This window comes from Podarcis vaucheri (genome assembly GCF_965113315.1).
Source record: "Podarcis vaucheri genome assembly, chromosome: 8".
Lineage (NCBI taxonomy): Eukaryota > Metazoa > Chordata > Lepidosauria > Squamata > Lacertidae > Podarcis > Podarcis vaucheri.
Genome location: NC_138766.1, coordinates 31825043 through 31852724, shown reverse-complemented (window position 1 = coordinate 31852724; position 27682 = coordinate 31825043). Strand labels below are relative to the sequence as shown.

The window sequence follows — 27682 nt, the reverse complement described above, 5'->3', positions numbered from 1 at the left end:
ATCAAGTGCACAGCACAGACGTATCTTACAATCCTACTAACACACATTAAAGTTACCTTGAAAACTGGCCCTCAGTTCAATTTTATTAGCATTCAAGAACATACACCAAGCAGTCTCCAACCTTTCACATATGAAAACAGGGGAACTCCTGTATTCAAATGAATGGGGCTACGTACAGTATCAGCCCAGTTTAGGCCAATAGTAGGCTGAACACAAAAGCAGGCCAGAGAAAATCCAGGCTTAAACATGCCAAAATCATAAAGTGGGAACTAAACGCACAGACAAGCAGGTGGTTCATTTTATTAACAAAAGTTGCAACCCATGTAATTTGGATTTCATTTGTCTCAGTGGAAACATATGTTTGGGCACCATCAGAATTATAAATATACAGCATCTCACAAATGCTTTACAGAATAGCACGGTAGGCATAGTCAGTTCCTTTGTGATGCCTGCTTCCTGGGCTTTAGCTACCATGTGTGTTTATCAGTACAAAAAACAAAAATGATTTAAAAATCAACAGGCACTTGGCTTGCTATAGCATCTTCAGGTGAGAAGGGTGGAGAACCACCCTGCTAAAATTAGGCAGAAAGGAGGACCGAGGACAATTGCATGTTGAAGGTGCATCACAAAGAGTCCACCTAGAGCACATGGAAAGAGAAGGCCTAATTCTATGAATCTCACTTATGGAATTTCTTAGGGAAAAAGAGGAAAGTATCAGATTCACTATGATCAAAGTGGCTACCTGGCAAAGCTAAATAGTCCAAATCAAGAATCTGCCAGCTATTCTGTACATGAAATACAAAGGGCACTGACTATTTTGGAGGCTTTTCAGAGGAATGTTTTACTACTTCAGTGTTCTCCCCCCCCCCCCGGGTAAAATTGTAAATATTTGTGTAAGCTTCCCAGAGCCCTTCAGAATAGCCCTATCAATTAGTCTAAACAAACAGTTGTGTGCACATAAAGCAAGCAAAGGTTTCCATTAATGACATTTACATCTATATCTTCCATCCCAAAATGTTCCAAAGACAGGACAGAGTGAAAGAAAATGGTGCATCAGGCTAATATCTGTAATTTTATTGTTGTTGTTAAGTTATTAACCACCTTAAGTACAGTTTCTGTAGAAAGGCAGAGTATAAATTGTAACAAATTAAGTTATGAATGAGGAGAAATACACTGAATACATTTCCCTATCCTACTATAAGCATACATAGAAATGTTATTACTGCATTTGGTCCACCCCAGATAGGTCACTTTGGTGTTGCAAACACAGCAAAAACCACAGGGGAGGCAGCAGTTATGAGTTACCAGTCTCTGCAGCCACAGTAGGTGATATAATTCTTCAGTGGTTTGACTTCATCCTCGGTAGTATGGCTGTCTCTCAAGACAGACAGATGCCAACAAAAATTTGATGCTATTCTTGGTAATCCAGCAAGGTGTCAGTGGTCTGGTTTGCACATAAACCATTGGTTAATATTATGTATGAACCTCACCCAGCAAATTAACTATGATTTATTAGCTATGGTTGGGGACGCGGGTGGCGCTGTGGGCTAAAGCCTCAGCGCCTAGGGCTTGCCGATCGAAAGGTCGGCGGTTCGAATCCCCGCGGCGGGGTGCGCTCCCGCTGCTCGGTCCCAGCGCCTGCCCACCTAGCAGTTCGAAAGCACCCCCGGGGGCAAGTAGATAAATAGGTACCGCTTACCAGCGGGAAGGTAAACGGCGTTCCGTGTGCGGCTCTGGCTCGCCAGAGCAGCGTTGTCACGCTGGCCACGTGACCCGGAAGTGTCTCCGGACAGCGCTGGCCCCCGGCCAATAGATGTGAGATGGGCGCACAAACCCCAGAGTCTGGCAAGACTGGCCCGTTCGGGCAGGGGTACCTTTACCTTTACCTTTATTAGCTATGGTTAAGGCTTGCTTGTTAATCAAGGTTTGCTGGTTGATAAACTTTAGTTACAGTTAACCGTAGCTTATCATTTTGAGAACGTCCTCCTTACCTATGGCTAAGGAGCTGTCACCACTCAAAAGCAACAAAAGCTGTGATGCAAGAGTGGGGAAAAAATGATTATTATTATTTATTGAATTTATATACCATCCTAAACAAGGAGGTCTCAGGGCGGTTTACAGAACAAATTCAAACCACTCTCAAGGTTGGACTGCTCTTGCTACAGTTTTTAATTATTATGTGATGTACAACCTGAGGTTTAACTCTGGTTAATATTAACTACGGTTAACGTTTACCATGGTGTTGTTCTGTGTGAACCAGTCCTGAATCTGCTAGTCACCCAACCCTCATTACTAACAGACCATCAGGAGGAGCTTTCTGGCTTAGCATTACAGTCATGTGGCTACCCCATAAGCCACAATGATAATGATATTTGCTTTAGTCAAATATGCAGGGGTTTCACATCACTGGCCACTACCTATATTTTCAGATGCTTGGTAATTGCAATCTAAACGGAGTATTTAGAACTGCACTTTTAGTGATTTGTCACAGGTTGAGGGGAAACAGATGGGATCAAACAGATGGTGCTTCAAGAATATCTTGAAACTCTCAGACCGTCAAGATGCATAGGTTCTCTATTTTCAGCAAGTGCTCCCCCATTCAAGGGACTACATAACCATAGTAACGAGCCTGCTGACTAGGTACCACCCAAAGCCTGTCTATGCAAGAGTCCACAGAAAAAACCTTATCCCTCTATTCTTCACAATTACTTAAAACCTTGCACAACGAGCCTTTCCTTTTCTCCCCATTCATTCTAACCGGCAAATACGAATTCAAACGTATTTTTAAAAGGTCCAAATGTCTGTAAAAAGAACAGAAATTGTTAAGCACAAATTGTAAGGGGGTGGGCGGGGAGAACCCTATGGCAATCATCTATTTGTTAAGACTAATGCATTTGGTGCATTAGATTTATGCCTTTTGCTTATTGTGTTTTGTATTTGAATGTCTAGAGCACACAAAGCCAACATAGTGTCCTCTAGATATGCAACTGACCATGCTAGCTGGGCCAGAGGAGATTTTGGAGTCCAATAATATCTGGAGGGCAACACATTGTCTACCCCAGGCCTAGGGATTCTTCATGCTTGTTTTAATTCTGTTTCTCCAAACAGGATTTCCTACACCATTGTGCTAGTATTTATATTTTAAAAATCAGAAGATTAGCTTCCCCCCGCCACCAGTCATACATAACACACTGACAAAATATGTTCTCTGAAGCCTAAACCGGAGATGGTTCACGTTAACCAGAATAATATAACTTGGTTCTAAATCCAAGTGTAGTGTAGTTATTATAAATTAAGACTTCTCCCATGCCTATTGAAGTATTTGAAAAAGTTGTAAACGGCATGTAAAATGTGCATGTTTTACTTAAAAGCTAGGATTTAAAGGCTGTATTTGTGTACAATACAGGCATTAAAGATGGTATCCAAAACAGACCTGACTGCAGAAACAAAGAAACCTGTACCACTTTAGATTTACCACTAGGAGTCAGCTTTGCACAGGTCAGAATGAGCACCAGGCTCTAATGTACCTATATATGAAAAATAGTGAATAAGCTAATAGTACTGAGCATTTAATTAGAATTTTTTTGTACACAATTCTGTCGTCTTCCTAGTGCTGTAGACAGATTATCAATCTACACCCGACTGAGCTCTCTTTGCCAAGAAAACTCTTAAAAGTCCTCATCTGGTAGAATTCATATGCCAATTCAGAAGCAGGTCATGTCCACAACTTAGCTTAAATCTGCTTGAGACAGAATGCACAAAGTTTGCTTTGAGACTAAGTAACTTGCCCAGTCTGGTACAGGAAGAGTCCTGGAGCAAAACAGGTTGTTTCAGTTGCAGAAAATTCTCTTTGCAGGGAAGAATGGGAGTGCTTAACTCTCCCCCAGTCAGGCATTTTCCCAGTTTCTACTTATTCCTGGCATTAGTGCTACAGATTGGTGCTGACCTCACAAACATAGGTACAGAACTTGGGGGAGGGGCAGCATTTAGGAGGAAAAAATGTGGCAGGGATTTTTTTTTAAAATCCCAACCTTTCTCTGCAATGAGAGAGAAAAGACTTTCAAGCTAATGCAGGCTTCCTCAACCTGGGCCTTCCAGATGTTTTTCACCTACAGCGCCCATGATCCCTAGCTTGCAGGACCAGTGGTCAGGGATGATGGGAATTGTAGTCTCAAAACATCTGGAGGGCCAAGGTTGTGGAAGCCTGAGCTAATGTAATGTGTAGTTTGATCTTTGTTACAAATACTGCTGCATTTCTAATAAATAAATAATTTATTTATTTATACCCCGCCCATCTGGCTTTGTTTCCCCAGCCACTCTTGACGGCTCCCAACAGAATTAAAAAGCGATAAAATATGTAACATTAGAAACTTCACCAAACAAGGCTGCCTTCAGATGTCTTCTAAAAGACAGATAGTTGTTTATTTCCTTGAAATCTGATGGGAGGGCATTCCACAGGGCAGGCGCCACCACCGAGAAGGCCCTCTGCCTGGTTCCCTGTAACCTCACTTCTTGCAATGAGGGAACTGTCCGAAGACCCTTGGAGCTGGACCTCAGTGTCCGGGCTGAATGACGGGGGTGGAAACACTCCTTCAGGCTGTTTAGGGCTTTAAAGGTCAGCACCAACATTTTGAATTGTGCTTGTAAACGTACTGGGAGCCAAGTTCTTGATGGTTACCTTTGACATGATGGCCAGCAAGCTGAACAAAACATTGGACCTATAATACACTACAAATGAGAGGTTATTCCTAGGAAGAACACTCTTGTTCCAAAACCCATTTCCATACAAGTCTCGTACATTATCCCTCTACTGAATGCATCACTAGCCCTAACTGCCACCACAAGCATTACCACAGCCTCCGCAGCTCCTCCACCCATGGCTTCAAGGTTTCTCCTCTCCAGGGGCCGATGAGCTCTGGCATCATGAACAGATACCAGAACTCCAAACGTGTGCACACATACACAAGCATATATTTATAATGGAACAATTCGTGTTCAACGTGCCACAAGCCTTTGTTGTTTTAATATGTCATGGAGAATGCCATGCTAGAAATCTTCTCCCTACGAAGCCCAGCTTGTGTAGGAAGCCTTTCCAATGGGAAATTGCTCAAGAATTCCAAAGTGGTAGTGAGTTTCCCAAGGGCTGTACCATGCAATTTCCCCCCTCAAAAGTACAGACTGTCTTTTACTGTTGGCAGAAATGGGAAAGAGAAGGAATTGTGTTGGCACTGCGTTTAATTCCAGGGGTGGAAAAGGTAATATTCTGTTGCAGTTGCCACTGAATTACCCGTGCTTCTAGAATCATAGAATCATAGAGTTGGAAGAGACCACAAGGGCCATCGAGTCCAACCCCCTGCCAAGCAGGAAACACCATCAGAGCACTCCTGACATATGGTTGTCAAGCCTCTGCTTAAAGACCTCCAAAGAAGGAGACTCCACCACACTCCTTGGCAGCAAATTCCACTGTCGAACAGCTCTTACTGTCAGGAAGTTCTCACTAATGTTTAGGTGGAATCTTCTTTCTTGTAGTTTGGCTCCATTGCTCCGTGTCCGCTTCTCTGGAGCAGCAGAAAACAACCTTTCTCCCTCCTCTATGTGACATCCTTTTATATATTTGAACATGGCTATCATATCACCCCTTAACCTCCTCTTCTCCAGGCTAAACATGCCCAGCTCCCTTAGCCGTTCCTCATAAGGCATCGTTTCCAGGCCTTTGACCATTTTGGTTGCCCTCCTCTGGACACGTTCCAGTTTGTCAGTGTCCTTCTTGAATTGTGGTGCCCAGAACTGGACACAGTACTCTAGGTGAGGTCTGACCAGAGCAGAATACAGTGGCACTATTACTTCCCTTGATCTAGATGCTATACTCCTATTGATGCAGCCCAGAATTGCATTGGCTTTTTTAGCTGCCACGTCACACTGTTGGCTCATGTCAAGTTTATGGTCAACCAAGACTCCTAGATCCTTTTCACATGTACTGCTCTCAAGCCAGGTGTCACCCATCTTGTAGGGCCAAGATGTAGTCACTCCCTAGGAACTCCCTTTGGCTGATTAAATGTGTTTGTGGGAAGGGATAGGGTTAGGGAAGGGTTATGTGTGTGTGTGTTCTTGTTTTTATTATGTATTTTGTGTTTTTATGTTGGGAACCATCCTGAGATCTACGGATGAAGGGCGGCATATAAATTTAATAAACAAATAAATCATAAATAATAGGGTAACAATCACCAAATGGAATGTCTAGTTGCCATTTGGGGGCCAGCTGGCTCAAAAGTCGTATTTTTCAATACAACTGAAATATCCCAGATAAGATTCTAAATGATGTGTTGTTAGTGTGTGAAAATAGGAAAGAGTCAAGGATCCTCAGTCATGCACCTACAGATGGTGGAAATGACAGGTGCCATCCTGGCACCCGGGGATCTTCACTTGGCTGCAAATGGCCAATAGCCAGGTGCAAAATGTGCCTGGTACCTGGCAAATTTCAAACAGTGTCTCAAAGTGATTGAAAATATAGTAATATAAATAAAATAGTGACAAATATAAAAACAGTTAAAACAATTGCATTTATAAGTAGACTCTGAAACAACAACAGCACATGCTTAAAATCAATTCAAATCCCAGTTGGGATAAGGATTTTAAGAGGTTTGTTGAATGAAGAATACTTTAAGCAGGTGCTGAAAAGGCAATAAAAATGCATGTGTAATATGCATTACCGGGGGCGGGGGGGGGGCGGGCGTGTTTCCAAAGGATAGCTGCTGTCACACTAAGGGCCTGATTCCGACATCACACGGAATAGACCTCCTGAATAGGATGGTATTTGCAGAATGCCCTCTCTTGCACAAGGCAGCAATCAGTTGTGTGTGTAAGAGATGAGGTGATCTTTTAGGCAAGATGCTAGTGAGAGGAGTATCATTCATCCACTAGTGGAAAGGCTCTCCTGATAAAACATGCATTTTGAAGTTTATATCCTACCTTTCTATTTTAAAAAATTAAACTCAAGGCACTTATCAAACATAGAACTAAAACTAAAAACATTCCTAACAAATGAAACAGGAATTATTGGATAATATAGGTTAGAGTCCACCTTAGGGCTTACCCTGTGGTTGCAATGGAGGCAAAGAAATCCTCCTTCTCTGTCACCATTGTACCTGCACAATTAGCCAGCAGAAACTATTAGTTGTCCTGTGGACTTTGATAATATGATTGACTAGGAGCTCTTCTTCAGGAAGACATCTGCAAAATGTGGGGGTTGCACCCTAATCTCCTGAAAAGGTTCTTTCCCCCTGTAACTGATGAAAATGTAGGTACAGAATGACCAAATTTAACATTCATGGTTACAAAAGGAGTTAAAAGTAATTGGTAGTCCAGTATATGAAATGTGACAATAGAGTGGAAAACAGCTGGCTATGAGAGTAGATTGAAGGTGCCAATAACTTCCAACTCTTGATGGGCATTTTTATGGTCTGGCCCAAACCTGAGTGGAAGACCTCAAGGAAATGCAATTTTCTATTTGATTTCCAGATTACCAAGTAGTAATCTTTCTAATGCAACTTATAAGTGTTACCATTGAAATTTAAGCTTTAGCAGAACAAAACAAATGGCAACAGAATAAAAATATGAAGGGCAACAAAGCCCAAACTGATTGCTAAGCTGAACAGAACAGAACAGGATGCCTGCCTCTATTTAACAGTTTATGCTGAGTGGGTTGTTGTTGTTTTTACTGTCACTTCATTAGCAGTGTATCTATATAATCAGCAATGTTAATTTGCATAAGCAATATATATTTCGTATTAGACATTTGTATATGGTCACAGCTAAAGCCAAACCATGGCCAGAGATGATGCCAACTTTATCTGTAACAGTACATATTGGGCTTAAAAAAACCCAGTTTATTACAACATATGTCTAAGTCTTTTCATTACTTTTACATCATACAAATTTTCTCACTCTTCTCCTCCGACTCATTCACCAGGCACACCCAACATGAACTAAAACAGACTGTATATGCAATAAGTATATGATGAAATATTACTTTCAACATGGTTCATCAGATCTTAGTTTTAAAATATTCCAATCATGTTAATCGATTAAGGCGCCCTAAGCATAAAGGCGTCTTAACAGCTGTCAAGGCAGAATTCCATAGAGAATGTGCATGGAATTCCCTTCAGACAAGTTTGCAGGCTGGCAAAGGATGGAGAGAACAATCTCTCCCACCTTTACCAGCCCGTGTCTTCTCTCCTGGCCTTGGAGGAAGGGAAACAGAACATCACTGGATTGTCCAAAGAGCAATGGATTGATCTGCAAGTCAGTTGTCAGCTCACTGAGCTTTTATGCATATAAATCAAGTGGGCTACTGAGAAGTGCTCCATGATTCCTCCACCACCCTGTTGTGTTTCTAGTCCAGCCAGTGCCTGCTTTTTACTCAGAAGAAGGGCCCACGTTGTGATTAAAAAGCAAGCAAGTAAAAAGTGTGCAGCAAGTCATTTGTGGGGGGCTAACTAGCAAGTTCCGCTGATTTTTGGCTTCATCCTCTGAAGTCTACTCTTATGTTCTCTAACTCACAATTGTTTGAACACACACACATTAAACCAACCCACCTTTCTCCAGTCCATTCACCAGGAAACTTCTTCTAAATTGATTAGTTCAATAAATTTGTATTTGTGAGATCATTCATACAGTATGCAACTAAATCAAAGACAGGAAAGGGGTAGCAAGTGGTGATAATAGGGGCTTGATATTAGGTAAAATAGGGAAAAGGAGAAGAGGGTTTCTTTTATAAGGCCTTAAAGGGTTGATATACTTGATAAATTGTTCTGTTTCAGGAAAAAAGATGGTGCTACAACTAACAGCATAATTTTTTACATGTGTGCCTGGAAATAATCCCCATCAAATTTAGTGGATTATGCTGCATACAAAGATGCCTGCAAGATGAAGAATAACTAACACAGAGAGACACTGGAGTATTGATAATCTGACACGTTAATAAATGTTATTAAAATGAACCAAGCTTCACAAAAGGATAAGATACACTGGTCACAATGTTCATCTGGTTATATAACTTTCTTGAACTCATAACAGATGAGACATGAATTCCCAGAAGACCCTGTTTATTAAGCTGATCGCTCATTATCTATTTGACTTTATAAAAAATTAGGTCAACGGCCTCCCCAAATGATGATGTAATCTAGAGAAACACCTTGACCAATTACCCTTATGTGGGAGGAGATGGACAGATGGCAGGGAAAGTATGCAGTTCTTATCAACTCTGACCTGGCTGTGCTGTAATTAGACTAGGACATAAAGCATTTTCTTAATTGTTCAATCAGTACCACTCACTCATCATTCTAATGAGTGTTTTTCCTGTTCCAGGAAACAGGAGTTGTACATTTTCCATGTACTTTTTGCTTACCCTATTGGTCAGAGTATGTTATATGTCTGTATTGACTCTTCCCCACCCCTTTTCTTTTGACCAACATAATTCTAGGTCATGAATAAACCATTGGCATGGATAGAAATGTCAATCTTTATGAGATAATTTGGGCAGCAGTCAGTTGTGGCAATGCTATTTTAATTTAGGGATGCTAACCATGAGAAATTTGCAAATTTCCCTACTATGTGAAAGGCTAAATTAAAAGGACACCAAGCCCCTGTGCCCCACAAGTACCTTGCAAATCAGTAATAAGATCTCCAACAAACTTGTAGTTTCACATGCCCCTGTATGAATTTCAACTCTTGCTAGACTCAGATTTTTAACTACTAAAAATATGTACACTTTCTTCATGTTCCACAGACTAAGAATATTTTTGCTCACATTTTAGCTTTTAATTCACAAATTCTATCAGCACTTTTTCTGAAGAGGCACTTCAGAATTTGAAACTTTGGGGAGTATGTTTGGGGTGTGTGTGCAAGAACTGGATTTCTAGCTTCTTAAAATGGCCTAGAGAATGGCAAGTGCATTGACCCAGGATGACAATATTTGTATGGAACACTAACCAGGCACTTTTTGTTTCTAAACTATAGCAAATAAATTCCCTGTAATTATTTGTTTTTCATTAGCTCATCATGCAGTCTAGGTACAATTTGTTGTTGTTTTTTAATTAAGATGACGTTCTAATACGTTCTGCTAGAATGCCAGAATTCACAATTTACTATTAGCTATTCAATCTCAATTAGATCTGCAGAACTACCCCTTCAAATATATAACATGGACAAGGGCCTTCTACAAATCCATTAAGCTTCAGAGGAACTTTGGAACTAAATCAGGAGATGTGTCATGCATTGCTTCCTTTCCACAGGAAGTATTTACTGAAATCCTACACTGTCAAAGGTCACTGTCAAACAAACAATTCATTCTTTGCTTTCAGCTGCATAGGCCTACTGCAGCCAAAAATAATTTTAAGGTCAAGTAACACAATCTTGATTTTGATCCATTTGCCAAATAACTCCCATAACCCTAGCTAATATTCAGTTAAAAAATACTTAACAAGAGATGTATTCCAAGAAAAGCTAATATCATAGAACCGTGTGTCCTTAACAAGCATTGTAGTAGAGTATCCTGGCTTTGGAAAATGTTATATTTAAAACTTAATCTTCCAAAGGTAACAATATAAAACAGACAAACTGGAGCTGTAAAAAAGGAGCTAGTCAATAAAAATAAAGTGGTGCTATGTTTCATAGAGCTAACAGCACAATATCCCCCATCACATCACTGAAGCAGAACAGTTGGATATTAACCTTTAAATAGCTGGAAAGAATTACACCACCAAGCACCAACCCCCACAGTATTTAAAATGGTAATATTCCTAATACTAGTTTTATACTTGAAGAAGTATCTGCAGAAGTGATAAATCTGATTGTTACTTAAGTAACTTGTTGAATGACAAGTAAAAGCAAACATTCTGCTTTTAATACAATTATCTATTAATAATATCAGTAACTTTACTATATCATTCCACCATAACCAAATTGTTCCTTCTCTTCTCTTCCATACTACCTAGATCATGAAATATTGCGTAACACTACTGCAATAAATCAAAGAGTTTGTGAGCCACCTTCTTGCTAAGATTCATGCACCTTTGTCAACATTTATTTCATCCTTTTAGAAGTATTGTCTATTAAGATATTCAATATGGCTGGAGTGGCTGGGCAAAAAGTAAAGCAACTTTGAACATTTATTTATTGTTTATTTATTGTTAGATTCTTATTCATCTTCTTTCCAGCTATAAATACCACCTATTTTACTGAGAGAATTTCAGAAGTCTACACTTGTTACTCTCCCTCGCTATATATTACATATACACACTGCACAAATTCAACTTCAACACTTTTGACATGGAGCACTGGAAGGTTTCGTCAACAAGCAGCATGACACTATTTCAAACAATTTTAGTACAATAAAGTCCTACTAGTGACTGTTTGTATATAGACAGTGGATTAATCTCCACTATGCATTTCACAAAATCACATCTGCACTGTCTACAGTATATCTCAATATTTGTAGTAAGGAAAGCAAAAGCTTTCTATATCCAGGATAAACTGTCTTTCAAAGCTAATATGCTTAACCTGCAGTTTCAATCACACTGGGAAAAGATCGGGCGATTAATTGTCACCAACAGGAACAACAAGGTTATAACTAATGTACAGTAAAATGTGCTCTCAAGATTATTGCCCACCATTCCATACCTTTTTTCATCCGATTGCCACTATTCCATACCATTTTTCATAGGATAATCATAGGATTAATTTAGTGTTTTGCATTCACTTATATAGTGGTATGAATTTGTCATATGCTTCGCAGGTTATACCCAGGAATGCCCAAGCCACAAGATATGAAGAACTGATTTTGATTAACATCAAAACAATTGAAAAACATTCCTAACTAATTTTAGATACATAAGGCTAGTGTTCTGTTGTTGTTTCTACTGTTACTATTTCAAGAGATAGCTACTGGAGAAAAAGGTTACAGGGAAATAATTCCTCCAGACTCATAATAAATTTGAAGGCAAGAATGTTACTCACGACTGGAGAACTCAGAGCTTTAAAAAGATCTGATTAGCAACAGCTATTCTTGTTCTAATGCCGAGCCAAAGCCCAAGTATATGACTGAAGAATTCAAAAAATGACCAGAAAAACTTACCAAAGCAGACAAAGCCTTCCTCTGTTCCTTCTTCCATTCATGCTACAAATCTCTCAATGACTAGCTCTTGGGCTGGCACAACATTTGCTGCACTGAGATAGTGTTTACTAACAGCCTCCACATAAATAGAGATTTATTTCAGGTTACGTGCACTTATATTACAGCATAAAACTTTCACTGTAGGCAATTACCAAATATAGCCTCTTACGAGATTGAAAACAATTAAACTATCATCGTAAAATCTGCAATTTTAAAGTTTGACCATGTGATAGCCAAATCTATAACAAGTACAAGATAGAGGCGACATAGGTGTGCTCTCCTTTTCCTTATACCCACCACAATATTGCAAACTTCTCCATTTTACCCAAGGAATGCAACATTGTTTAAGAGACACCCACCAACACAATTCATAATCCTCTCCCTTTTGAAACTAACTCATATGCACGGCTTTATTCCTTTCCCCATATTCTATTACAATAGAGCATTTGAACAGTCACATTACCCAACAGCTGACAGGTCATTCCCCATTATCAGTGCCATAATACACCTGAATTGCCCTGCCACATCTCATGCTATATTCGGAGAGCAATTCTAAGACGTAATCTCTCACAGGCTTAGGGATCCTAGGAATCCTCCCCCGCTATCTCTCCATGGCAACAGTAGCTACAGTAGAGACGGTCCACCTCTTACGCAAGCGAAAGGAATATGAAACACTGCCAAGAGGCCACAAATGCCAGCAGTCAAAACATTACCCTCACCCCTCCCTATTTAATTGTTGCCTTAAAGAAACAGCAGTCTATTTCTTTTTGTTTTCTTAGTGTTCGAAACGCACACACAAATCTGCATTTGAGCAGATGGAAGAAAGCATACCAAAAGATACTTGCAAATTAGGGCTGCAAGCACTTTCAAAGTAAATAAACCACGTAAAGAGGAAGAACTCTCCTCCCAAAACGCTTCCAGAAATACACTTCCCATCCTGAAAGAAACATCTGGGTACCAGGCGCTTCAAATCAAATATATTGTACCCTTTATGTGTGATTATAATATTAATGCAATCTACTATAGTGTGTTAAAAGATTTCAAAGCACAAAACTGCATTTATATTTGAACTTGACAGAACAACACCTACTGAATTATTATTTCACTCCAGATGTTGTTGGTCTCCAGCTCCCATCAGCCCCAGTCAGTGTGTCCACTGGTCAGGGAGTGGTAGAGAACATCTGGAGAGCAACAGATTTGGAAAGGTTGAACTTGCAGACATCAGATGTTCTCACAAGAATTTGCCTAAAATAGAATGTGGAGTGAGAGGGAAGTCCCAATTCACATTGTAATCTACCTACAAAAGATAGCCTGTTCATTCTCACCTGATGAAAATGAACTGCTCTCATCTGGCCACTCATTATCTGACCATACTTTTCCCTATTAGTCATGAGTATTTCGTTTATTTACCACTTTCATTTTTGTGAGGGTGGAGTTGAAGCAAGGCAGTGAAGCAGAAAGGAACAAAACTGGAAAAAGAGAAGACAAATTTGTCCAGTGTACAAGATCCTATATTCCCATACTTAAGTTGAAATTCTGGGAGTAAGCCCTATTGACTTACTTCTGAATAGACATCAATAGGGCTGTGGTGCTAACCCAACAAACTGCCATGGTACTGACCCACAACAAAGGCCCTGAGGGACGCGGGTGGCACTGTGATCTCAACCACTGAGCCTTGGGCTTGCCGATCGGAAGGTTGGTGGTTCGAATCCCCGCATGGGGTGAGCTCCCATTGCTTGGTCCCAGCTCCTGGCAACCTAGCATCAAAGTGCAAGTAGATAAATAGGTACTGCTCCAGCGGGAAGGTAAACAGTGTTTCCGTGTGCTGATCTGGTTTCGCCAGAAGCGGCTTAGTCATGCTGGCCACATGACCCGGAAGCTGTACGCTGGCTCCCTTGGCCAGTAAAGCGAGATAAGACCGCAACCCCAGAGTTGTCTGCGACTGGCCCTAACGGTCAGGGGTCCCTTTACCTTTAAGAAAGGCCCTATATGGCAGAAGTGGGGAAGTGCCGGCTCATCAGCACTAACTGGGCCCACCATGTCTCGCAATTCAGTTCACAAGACAGTTTTTGACAGGCCACAGGTGCACAAATAGAAATTAAAATTTGAAGAAAACCCATGAAGGTGTTATGCATGTGGAATTGCTTGAATGTGATTTAAATTCATGTGGCCACATGATGCAAGGAGCCTTAAAAATGAAATATTTTTATGGCATCGGTGCCAGTACTGTCAATACGCTGATGACACTCAGCAATCTCTCTGTGTCATCTGATTAACAAATTACATGAAGCTTAATCTAAGATCCTATTCACATTTCCAAGGGCTGATCTATATTATAGTTTACTGCAGAACAGGATGAACATTCCTGGTTCCTCAAGAACTGAATTAGTTTCAACTGAAATGGTATGCACTTTCTTGGAGTAAAACCCACTGAATATTTCTAAGTAAACCTGCATAGTCATGAGGTGGCAGTATACTTGAGAAGACATGGCCTGGCTAAACAACTGATTTGGAGAAGAATGTACAATAATTGGAAGCATGTGCACCATAGGTTCAGGTGAGGTCAGACTCAAAAGTCAGCTCTTTGTTCAGAAGTATTTAGCTCCTAAATGCAGTTTCCAGCAGCTGGAAAGATATTAGGATGTCGTAGAAGAAAAGTTTGCATACACCAAACCACAGGCAGACACAACATGAATTAAGCAGGTCAACTATGTCAAGCTGCATTCTACCACAAGTACATAAATATATATAAAAGAAAAACGCTTGGCTTTCAATCTGCATCCATCTCCCAAACTACATGGATACACAAGCATGCCAAATTTTAACAGAAACCTAGAACATCACAGCAAGTTATGTTTTCCTCCATAAGTGAAAGTACAGTTTTGACACTTTCAAGACAAACCTCAACACACACACACACATATGTCAACACACACAGAATTTCCTAGAATCCTAGAACTGTAGCACTGGAAGGGACCCTGAGGATCATCTAGTCCTACCCCCTGCAATGAAGGAATATGTAGCTGTGCCAAATGGGGATTAAATCTGCAACCTTGGCATTATCAACGCCATGCTCTAAGCAACCAAGCTTGTATGTTTAACCTAAGCATTAGGGTTTATTTCTTCAGTTAAGAAAAATAGTTATGACTGCCGTTACTCTTCAAGTTCACATTATTTCACTTCAATACAACATTTCTTCTAAATTCACCTCTTTCATATTCTGCAGCAAATGCTTAAGCCTCAGTTCTGGGGCAATTAAGTTCTTTGATCACTGCCCTCAGTTTAAACACTAAACAGAGGCTTTAAACAAACACCCATCTTTATACATGCCTCTCACAGAGATAAGGTTAACACCATTTTAATATCACAAAGGAAGTTAAAGGACTAATTTCCTAACTTGTGCTCCATTTACCCACCTAAACACTTGTTCCTTTTAACTCTGCCAGCTGTTATAATAACACTGTGCTGCATTTCCCCAGTTAGTGGAAAAATATAAAGAAAGCAGACGGGTATTGCAGTGTGGTTCCTGACCAGGAATTGCAACCCTGTGCTATGCTGGATACCAGATTCTCATTCCCTATCTGGCTCTCCTGCTTCAACTTTGCAGCACTTCTCCATTTACCCAACCAAGGAATTGCAAGCCACTACCATGATAGCTTTGGTAATGGGTCTTTCCTTAAAATCTGAACTTGGGAGGGATTAAAAAGTCAAAAAGGCTGAAGTGAAAGAATACAACCCCCATAGTACTTCAAACAACACATAAGCAAAAGGGCAAGCAGGTACAGTTTACCATAGTATCTGTCAGGTCTGACATGGAATACAGATAATCACAGTATCATCTATTATTATTATCTTGTTGAAGTCTATCTTAATGAATATTATTGTAAGGTGCAGAAATCCCATTTAGAATATTTTTTCGTTGTATTATAACTTCATATATTGACTGACATTGATAGGTTTTATCATCACTAAAGTTTATCACCTTATTATCGAAGATTTCAAAGCTCTCACCCACTTCTGAACGCAAACTGAAAAGAGTTATGCGCTTCTATTCAGATGAATGGTCAAATCCATTAACACACTATTTACATTATCATTTATCCCAAACAGAACGGAAGGTCATTCAACAGGGCCTAATCCTACCAGGCCAAGAACAGATGGTGCCCTCAGAACAGGAAGGCAAAAAAATCCAAACTTCTGTTGCTTCATATTCAGAGCAAAGTTTACTCATGCTGATAGAGTGCATACCCTTAACTATATGGGTCGGTAGCCTGCTAAAAAATAAAAAGAAATCAATGTTGGTGTTTTTACTCTACTCCCTTTATTACAAATATTAATGTGTTACTGATAAAACCTGCTTTGATTTATTCTGCATCTGTTGACAATTCTTGCATTTATTTGTAATAATGTTCTACTTGCAGGCTTTAAAATATTTAATATATAAAGCTTTTATAAATTTATTTTGAGGCCATGAAACATTGCCTACTCCACACAAAGAACTAAAAAGGTTTTGTGATGCAGAATCAGCAAAGAAGGTATCTTTTACTGGACCAACATTTGTTTGTTTGTTTGAAAAAAATCAGCAAAGATACACAGAATTAAATGAACAATTTTAAAAGTATGAAAATATACACATTCAGTCTTGCAACTTTTTTGTGCTAAGAAGAATGTTCATTCTGCCTGATGAAGAGTTTTACCCAAAGATCTTTAAATAGTTGGTTGGCCCAAAGCACTATCATTCATACAAATCATGAAGTAAATTAGGTAGAAGGAAGCAAAAAGCAGACCAGGAGGACTGCACATTCAATAGAAGCATATTTATTAAATTAGATTACATATGTTGCCAATGCAAGTCCAAGATTCATAGCAGTTGTAGGAGGTGATGCTTTCATGAATACATAATAGGTTCTAGTCAGTGTATTGCGTTTTTGGATCACAATTCTATGCATTTCTTAATTGAAAGTAAATCCCACAGGAGTTCAATGATGCTGAATCCCAATTTTAATTATAAAGTTCAATGAGATTTACTCCCAGGTAAATGAGACTAAACACTACTGCAATCAGTGGAATTTACTTTGAGTAGACACGCATAGGATAGCACTATCTAAGATAAAATATAGGTATGTCTATGAATTTTAGCATCCCAACAACTCTGCATTTTAAAGTAAGTTTTGCCTTGGGCATATACACTTACTTAGCCAAGTCACTCCATACCAAGAGGAACTGTATAATTTTGCTAAATTTCCTTCTCAATTGTTTCCAGCAGCCTTGAAACCATATACTTTTGGTCTTTACATAACTTCTGAGAAGGAAAACAAGTTTATCTTTCCTCGCTATAGCATATGATGATTCATTACAATATTACTTTGTCAAAACAGCTGTTTGGTGAAAATGCCTTCCGGTGAATTTTTGCGTTATCTGCCAATATTTGAACCATACTGGAGGTGCTGTTGTAATCTCTTGCCCAAAAGATGCGGTGTTAAATTTTCTGCCAATGGAGAGCTAGTATGTAGAAACATCAATTTGTCACAAACAAATTGTGGATAAAGAAGAGGAAGCTGTTACAATAGAGATGAATGAGCCAGTCCAGCAGACTTTAACTTTAGGGTTCTTGAACTTCTTCACCATAGCCACACAGTTGTGTCCTAAAATAACCCTCAGTTTTCTGAGGATGTCCCAACAGTTGCTGAATATAAGATAGTCATGGGACATTAGACATATTATTTGGCTCCCAAGATTGAAGCTCAAGAAGATTCTTAAGAATTTGATGGAAAGAAGCAAGGTTTATGAAAGATGAGCCTAGGCTAGAAGCCTGTGCCCCATTCAATCTTGGTGCATGCAATTATCACATATGCAGCTGGGCCCAATTTTTGATAGTCTCATGTAAATACTGTTTCCGCCTATTATGCAAGTCCTTTCTAAAACAGTCTCTCCCTGCCCCCCACAACCTGTATCTTTTAGACCTTGCTTTTATAACGAAACTTTTACTGCAGAACAGCTGTACAACATTTAAGGAGTCAAGTCACTTCTATGGCAATCGCTTGATAGTGAGGCTGCTGTTGACTTCTAAAAATAATAGTCATAGAATTATTGAACTGTAGAATTGGAAGGGACCCTGAGGATCATCTAGTCCAATCCCCTGCAATGCCGGAATATGCAACTGTCCCATACGGGGATCAAACCTGCAACCTTGGCATTAACAGTACCATGTTCTAACCAATTGAGCTATCCAAGCTAGGAGATACTGCATTTTAGCTATTTGCCTTGAAACAGAAGCCCTCAAAAAACAAAAACTTGTTAATAAAGAATATTCAGTTTGTTATTTTAAAAAAACTAACCACAACCTGGTACAAAAGACAAAGACATACCCAGAAACATCCTTTCAATCTAATATAGACACACTTAGCACTACCAGGAGCAGTTGAAGCTTTAAGATACTGTTCACTGCTATGAAAGATTTCATGCCTGCAGTACCTAACATTCTATGATTCACAATGACATTAACATTAGGGCTCCCTCAGACTCTCCTCTCAATTAGATGCTGTCATCATCAGGCATTCCAGAAATCAATGGCTGTAACCACATTTGCAACAAGGAGCTCAACTTCAGTGTGCATATATATAGATATATATAAAATTACTGAGTACTGTTTTCTCTTTCCCCTCCTACTCTTTATGAAAATAAAAAAGATGGTGCTCCTACTAGTATTTATTTGCAATATTTTAATGCCATTACTACAGGCCAATCTGTCAAGGCAGTTTAAAAACTAAAAACATAAAACCACTTTAAACAGTGGCAAGATAGCACTGCAGTCAGTGTCCAAGGCAATTCCTTCTCTCCAACATAATGATAGGCTTTTCTAAAGGTCAAAAGTAAATAAAAACCTGTCTGGTCAGCTAAAATCTCTACTATACCAACAGTACATAGCAGTGGGGTGCATGAGGGGTCTTTTGAGGGGGGGTGAACCTTATTCCCCCCCCCCCGCATCCTAGCTCCCACTGGAGTATCACTCACCCTCTTTAAAAATCAGATCCCACCCTCTACCCACTTTTCTGCCTTACATATAAAAAGGGCAGACTGGTGAACAACCAACCATGTCCACCCCAGAGTCAAATGGAATTTCAGACCCAGCTATAAGAATTTAACTTATTCAAACACAAAATATTTAAGTGTTTGAAAATTCTGGTCCACCGGCTATTAAACATCCCCAAACAGAAATACAGTATACAGAAAGAAAGAATTTGGATTCTTACATTTGTTTTCCATAGTATGGGTCCAAGGACAATAATCAGAAGCTGCATGCTTAACACACTAAGCAAGTCTCTTTAAAGAATATATTACATATTTTAAATATTTCATTCTGTGTTGGCCATCTTTCCTTCAATCAATACACAGAACTTCCCAAATATTTTAATCGCACCAAGTCTAGCCAATTCTTGGAACATTTGATTTGCTAGCAGCATATTTTCTTCTAAGTATAACTTTCTACTTGAAAAAAAGAACTGTTCATGCAATAAATCTTAAAATTGACACAGAACTGAACACAACAGCACTGAGCGCAACATTTTCCACAAGCTATACAAATACTTGCTTCTCAAGGCATAGGGCTGGAGACTGTTTTGCAAATTTGGTGACAAAACAAGTTATTGCTTTGCAGTGCCCACAGTACTAAGAAATACATTGTAGGTGTGATTGTCTACAATTTTGCCTTTGAGAAGAGGCACGTTACCGCTTCTAGCGTTCCCTCAGTCTTTAAGTTAGTTTATATTTCCAGTGTAGTCCACATAGTTGAACAAGTTCCCCATTACTCTTCTGCATCTGGGCTGCCAGAGTTTCAGGTGCTACAAGAGAACACAGGTCATGCTACTAAAAACAGCTTTCGGTTTTCACCAGCAGATGTATATGTCTGTGTGACATTATATTTTAATTGGCTGGAAGAAATGCTGCCATAAGTACTGCTCCACTACTTCATCTGGGTGACTAGTAAACACTAGTCTAATTGTGTGCTTTTGTCCTTTCGTCCAAATTTCTTGAAAACGAAAGCAGTGATGGGAAGAGGTCTATTAAATTAAGATTCCAGTAAAGCTTAAGGTACTCCTCCCACTAACTACAGAAATTAGTATGAGTAGCTTCTACCAAATACCCTCAGGCTAAAAGAACAGGAGAAATCAGTGAAACAAGCCTTGCTTTATAAAACAAGAAATACAAATGTAAGACACTCTCAAATTGCACCAAGGTGATAACTATCTAAGCAAGTGCTTTTCATAAATACCCAGGAGAAAGAGTTATCTGGTGTTTCACAGAAGCAACAGATAATGGAAATAAAGACCCTGCAAAGTGCTATGCCAAGCTCCTACAATGATGTAAAATGCAGGCTGATCCTTAAAAGCAGATACAAAACACAAGGAAGATTGGCAAAGGGCTAAAGCTCAGAGACAGGGCACATACATTCTTTTCAGAAGATGTCAGGCTTGATTCCTGGCATTTCCAGGTAGGGCTGGGGAAGAACCCTATGAAACCCTGGAAAACAGCTGCTAGCAAAAAACAGTGAGTTAGAAGGACCATTGGTCAGACTTGCTCTAAGGCAGCTTCTATGTTCCTATGATAAGGTTACCAGATTTTTTCCAATGAATCCGGGGACACTTTTCAACTTCAGTAGGAATGATAGGATTTTGTCAGGCAACTGATTTGTAAACCCGGGGACTGTCCCAGGGAAACGGGGACATCTGGTAACCTTACCCTATGAAGCATATTCCAACAGTTTTGCAGATGACTCATTTGACAGTTTGCAAAATACAAACTATAAGGGTAGATTGCAAAGGTTGGTCAGTGACTTCAATGCTATTAAGAGCTGTCTTCCAGTAAGCAACCCCACAAGCACATGCTAAGTTGAAAAAGTTCACACTCTCAATTTGCATGCATCATAACCCCATTGGATATTGCATTCTTTTTTGTTTCAAAACATCCGAGTGGTGCCGATTTTTCCTCTGCCCGACTTGATTTACTTTGTGAGGAATTGTGCTACGGCCTGACTTGCACTATTTGCCAACAACCTTTTTACTCAAGGTGTTATAAGAATTACCTACATTTAGATACAAGTCATAATGACACAAACCTTTTGGGTGAATTTATGCAGAACTAAATTTGATGATATGTGGGAAAGATGCAATATGGAAGCAGCCATTTGCATGGAATGCTTCAAGTCTGACTGTACACAGTAATGTGATTAAATCACATTCCATATCAATAATAATAATAATAATAATTTTATTATTTATACCCCAGCCATTTGGCTGGGATAAACCAGGAGATGACAAGCTGGAGTCTTGCCAGACACCTACAATGTGGCAATGGATTCAGATGAATGGTCACCGAAAAAAATCCTATGGTGGCTTCACTATCACTACTGCCTGTCTCTCATTTCTTGACCACCAGTAATCCTGGCCCTAGCCTAGAATGTTGGTGCTTAGCTGCCTCAGGAATCAGCTTTGTTCATATTCCTAGCGTTGAGTTTGGTAAAAATACTGCAGCGGTGTGAAGAAAGAAATAGTCTGCTAAGACTGCTGATCGAAAGGATAAAATAAAATAAAATTCAGTACCCATGGCTAACAAAGCCATTCTAAGCACAGGTTTCATTGAGTGCCCAAGATGGAGCCATATCCTAGGCTCATACTCTTACTGACTGAACTTGGGGAAGGATTTGGAAGGAAGAAAAGCCTGAAAAGAAGTGACCTACTTTGTCAACTTGTAAAATGCTTCAGTTTTCAGATCAAACTACTACAATGTATAAGGGAGGAAAGTCTGCTCAGGCTCCCAAGAGAGACTGCACTTTCCCAACAAGATTAGGTACAAACTCAGTATTATTGCTCCACATACAGAGTAAATTGAGTACAGTGGTACCTCGGGTTACAGACGCTTCAGGTTACATATGTTTCAGGTTACAGACTTCGCTAACCCAGAAATAGTACCTCGGGTTAAGAACTTTGCTTCAGGATGAGAACAGAAATCACACGGTGGCAGCGCAGTGGCAGCTGGAGGCTCCATTAGCTAAAGTGGTGTCTCTGGTTAATAACAGTTTCAGGTTAAGAACGGACCTCCAGAATGAATTAAGTTCTTAACCCAAGGTACCACTGTATATAACAAGAGAAATGGAAAATTTGTGCCATTGTGGAAGTATGCAGAAGCAACCCAATATATTTCTATACCCATTTCAGACATCTGCATGCTGCCCCATAATGTTAATTTATCTGACTTACAAAAAACCATAAATGGTGTGTGTGTAAGCGTGTGTGAGAGAGTGTGTGCTTTGCAAGAGCTTCCAAGGACAGATTTTAAGGTTCCAGGAAACTAAACAGTCCCAAAGGGTTCGGTTCAATAAAGGATCTGTGCAATCCATGAGCTTGCCTAACCAAGCTCAGACAAGTTTCCTGATCTAACAGAGCTAAAGCTTAGGCAGAGTCCTTTTCCATAACTCCCTCTCCCAGATCACCCAACCTTCCTACAATTGCATGGACTTGTAGCCAGACACACAAAGAGTCTATAAAGTACTCTGCCTAAATCAGAGGTTAAGTCAGGTTGAAAACTTGTCCAAGCTTGGCCTGAGCAGCTAAAAAATCACAATTTTTCTTGGCTCTTATGGGACTGTTCAAGGACTACAGAGTTCCCAGGTGTCTTTAGAAAAATCAATCTTTGGGGGGCTTTTGCTCACATGTTCAGAAACTGGACAGATGTCATGGGGGTGCTTTTCAAGAACAAAACCTAAAATTAAAAACCAAATACAGTTTTGTCTTAGCTCTACTGCACAGGATGCAGGCTGGACCTTTCAGTTGCCCAAGGCAGGGATGAAAAATCAGAAGAACTAGGTTAGGCATTAAAGATAGCATTTCTGTAATTCTCCCAAGGCAGCTATGAATAAAGCATGCAAATGAAGTCAGAATCTTTTCAAACACTTTCAAACTGCTCAGCCTTTAAGCAATTAAAGGAAACTATAGAGGCAAGCAACAGCTCTATAAAACCACAAATACACTCATCCTTGATGTGCTTTCTTTGCAGTTCTATTCAGAATCCCATGAGGTGCTGATCTGTCTAAAGTCACCTAGTTATGAAAAACTGTCCACATGAGAACATTTTCAGCTATGCTATCAAAAGAGAGAGACCATCAATTCACAACAAATACATTTTTTAAAAATGGACACAAAAATCTAATAAACCCCTAGAGAATGCACTTCTGAAAAGTAATTTCCCCTATAAAGTAATCTAAAAAAACACCCACTAACATGCTTTCCCTTATTTTCTGCCTTTTTCCCAGCATGGCAAATGGTGGTATCATTGGTCATGCTTTCCCATATTCTGGTACTGTATCTAACCTCCACACTTGATTACCATGGGACTGCAGTTGAAGATTGCCTAGAATCTACAGGTGCATTTTGTACTACCTGGATTGGCTGTTGGGAACATATATTTAACTTATGCATAAATAGCTCCACAAGCTCGTTTCAAAGCACTACTGTTTAAGACAAGACAGAAGTACTGTTTTGGGGGGACAGGAGGCGGGCAGGTGTGGAGGATTCCCTGGTCCTGAATGGGGTAACTGTGCCCCTGAAGGACCAGGTGTGCAGCCTGGGAGTCATTTTGGACTCACAGCTGTCCATGGAGGCACAGGTGAAATCTGTGTCCAGGGCAGCTGTTTACCAGCTCCATCTGGTACGCAGGCTGAGACCCTATCTGCCTGCGGACTGTCTCGCCAGAGTGGTGCATGCTCTGGTTATCTCCCGCTTGGATTACTGCAATGCGCTCTACGTGGGGCTACCTTTGAAGGTGACCCGGAAACTACAACTAATCCAGAACACGGCAGCTAGACTGGTGACTGGGAGCGGCTGCAGAGACCACATAACACCGGTCTTGAAAGACCTACATTGGCTCCCAGTACGTTTCCGAGCACAATTCAAAGTGTTGGTGCTGACCTTTAAAGCCCTAACGGCCTTGGTCCAGTATATCTGAAGGAGCGTCTCCACCCCCATCGTTCTACCCAGACACTGAGGTCCAGCACCGAGGGCCGTCTGGCGGTTCACTCACTGCGAGAAGCTAAGTTACAGGGAACCAGGCAGAGGGCCTTCTCAGTAGTGGTACCTTCCCTGTGGAACACCCTACCACCAGATGTCAAAGAGAACAACAACTACCAGGCTTTCAGAAGACATCTGAAGGCAGCCCTGTTTCGGGAAGCTTTTAATGTTTGATGTATTATAGTATTTTAATAATCTTTTGGAAGCCGCCCAGAGTGGCTGGGGAAGCCCAGCCAGATGGGTGGGGTATAAATAATAAATTATTATTATTATTATTATTATTATTATTATTATTATTACCCTTAAAATCCCTAAGCGGCTTGGGATCCAGGTACCTAAAGGACTGTCTGCTTCTACATCAAGCTGGAGAGGTCCTTCTCTGGGTGCCCTTGTGATCAGGGAGAAAGCCTCTTCTGCTGTGTCATCCCATTTGTGGAACTCTCCCTGGGGAACATCACTCAACACCTACTTTGATGTCTTTTCAGGGCCAGGTACAGATTTTTTTATTTATCTTCCCTGGGCTTTATCACCCAAGGAGTTTATCACTTGGTTCTTTTTACACAACACTTTTGTTTTGTTTTATTGAATTTCTATTATTACTTTGTAAACTACCCTGGACATTTTAAAAATAATAATGGTACAGAAGTCCAATAGGTAAACTTTTGAACCAGAAGACTAAATAGAGCCATACATACAGCCATGTATGCAAACATGAATAGATTGTGGAGAGCTGCTGTGGAACAATGAAATAAATAGGAAAGGATCAGTGTATATTATGGGCATGCTATTCGCACAGCACTTAAGGTAGTGAAGGAATGGTGGCCTGTCAGATGTTTTTGGACAACAACTCCAGTTATCCCCGACCACTAACTGTGCTCACTGGGGCTGATGGGAATCCAACAACATCTGGAAGACTGCCACAGGATCCTCATCTATGGGTAGGGGCAATTCACCGCTGTGAGCAACACTGCCTAAGAAACAGCCAATGAAGAGAATATAATATTATTATGGGAAACCCCCACACCCATCCTACATTGCTAGCGTATGTAGCAGTTCATGAATGTACCTTCTAATAGAATGTTCATACCTACAACAATATAAAAACCCCAGAGTACTGTACTCTCCATAAAATCGCAGAAAGTACTCTCCAATAAATCCTCAATACATCTACCATATAATTCCCCTAGATCAGGGATAGCTAACCTGTGCCCCTCCAGGTGTTATTGGACTCCAACTTCCATCAGCCCCAGTCAACATCACCAATGGACAGGAATGATGGGAGTTGTAGTCCAACAGCATCAGCAGAGCCAAAGGTTAGTCACCCAAGCCATAGAGCATGGCTGGAGTATAAATATTTAAATTCTCCAGGTCTCCCCAGATTTTATCTTCCTAGTCTTGTGGGATCTGGAAACCTACTGATGAAAGGAAGAACTGCTACAGCATTGCTTTGCTAGACCAGCATAGTGTCAAAGTGGTTGGCAGATTTTTATCTCCATAAATAAGGCACAAAAAGGCACACATGGACCCAAAAACTCAGGCCAGGAGGCAAAGAGAAATCTTGGGAAACCCATCAGCTGGTATGTAAGGGGTCACAACATTGGGGAAAATGCAAAGAGCAAAGTTAAATGAGATTTTCTCCTCCCTTCCCCTCATTCCTCTCTGTTTGCTTTGCTACAAAGTTGCTGTTGCATAAGCTTCTGAAGAAAAGGTCAGGGAAGTTCCACTACTTCAGCTACGAATCATATTCTACAAGGAAGAAAACTGTAATGACTGTGCTTATATGGCAGGCGAAGTTCACCCTTTAGAAAGCAGTACTTAAATGAGTCTTGAGAGAGAGAAAACCCAACTAGCATCTCAAAACACGTCAAACGAGTAACATATTAAGGAGAAAACCAAACTGGCCAACTCTTGAGATTCTGGCCCGCAACATCTGGCACCACACTGGCTACTCCTGCCCTGAATTTTTGTATATTCCTTCTATCCCTTTGATTTTTAGTATTTGCTGTTTATCAGCATAGTTTTAAAAGTGTTCTGGGAACCCACACTTCATTTATAATGGAACAGAATCAACTATTTGATTCAAGAGGAACTAGATGTTTAGAGACAAAATTTGGATAATTTCTCAAAAACGCCAAGAGTCTTTCATTTAGAAAAGTCCCACCCCCACCTTGCCATCCTAAACTGTCTTTGTTACTATTGCCAATGCTGAGTTTCTAAAGCCTGAGGGAAAGAACACTGATTAGTTATAGTACTGGCTCAAGAGACACATTTGCAGCAGTGTTTACTAGAAACGCAGGATTCAAATTAACATGCAGGTACAAGTCCATGACTGTATCTAGCTGCCTGTTTCTTAAACTGTGAGGTGAGCCTCCCTAAGGACGTATGAGTAGTTGCTAAGCAAAGAAAGAGAATGAGGTAGAAAAAGGAATAGAATGCAAGAAGCAGATTCCAGAAAATATATAGGGGTGGGGGTGGAGAATAACAGAAATAGATTCTCTGCTAAAAGAACATAATTAGGGGTATAAGGAACTGCATTGCGCAGTTGTCTTTCCTCCCCATCAGAGTATGCAATTGACTGCCATTGACTGTTCATGATCTCCAGCTCTCCCATCAACTACTGCCTGATTCTTTTCCATTGCAAATTATGGGAACTGAACTTAGGGCCCTCATCATGCTCCATGTCCTCTGCAACTAGTCTAGTTGCCATGGGGGCGGGGGCGGGTCGGCAACACTTTTATTATTTTGGTAAGCATGAATTAATACACAATTCACATAAGTGACACATTGTTAATAACACATTTTTAACAGAAAATGTTAATACATGTTTAATTTGGTGCTTACAATAAAAATATTGCTACCATACTACAGTATTCAAAACACTCTACTCTTCATTGTTAAACTCCTTAAAATATTGTCTATCCTTAACATATACTTAGAGGCTTCAAAACATATACATTTCAGTAATCCTTGAGTGTCAGCCAGGTGCAAAAAAATGGCACCCAAACTTTTTGAGGTGCTCGCAAATGGAGAAACTTTAGGAGCTAAATGCGCCTGGCACCCTGCTAGTTTCTAACCCTGAATGGGGACTAGGATCCTTGCAGGGCAAGCTCGTTAAGAGGTTCAGCCCATGTTAAGACCTGCTGAGATGAGTAATACATTTCTTTCCATGCGGGGTCCTTGTTTCAGAGTCCCCTTGATTGAGCGGTCATGTCTTGCTGAATGAAGATGTTTCCTGGCTATCTGAGTCTCTGTGCATTTGCTGGAGTAGCCCCCGTTGTCCCCACAGCTAATCTTAAAACCCTTAGCAAGCCCCACAGTAGGCAAAGGATTCCTGCACTGCAGGGAGTTGGACTAGATGACCACTGTGGTCCCTTCCAATCCTTTGATTGCATGGACATCAGAGTTGTCAGCACTATTTAAATTAGCCCTGACTAGATTTCTATTTTTT

At 40.2% G+C, this 27682-nt stretch overlaps 1 protein-coding gene across 8 annotated transcripts in view; it reads right to left on the bottom strand.

The window, feature by feature from the left end:
* Nucleotides 1-27682, bottom strand: part of HIVEP1 (HIVEP zinc finger 1) — an 87227-nt gene that overhangs the window by 39752 nt on the left and 19793 nt on the right. The window contains exon 1 of one of the 8 annotated variants that reach the window (XM_082234122.1): nucleotides 12134-12762. The exons of the other annotated variants lie outside the window; for them this stretch is intronic. Within the exon in view, the coding sequence (XP_082090248.1) occupies nucleotides 12134-12170 (37 nt within the window). The 5' untranslated portion in view covers nucleotides 12171-12762. Of the gene's footprint in view, nucleotides 1-12133; nucleotides 12763-27682 lie in introns of those variants that run through there. 8 annotated transcript variants of the gene reach the window in all.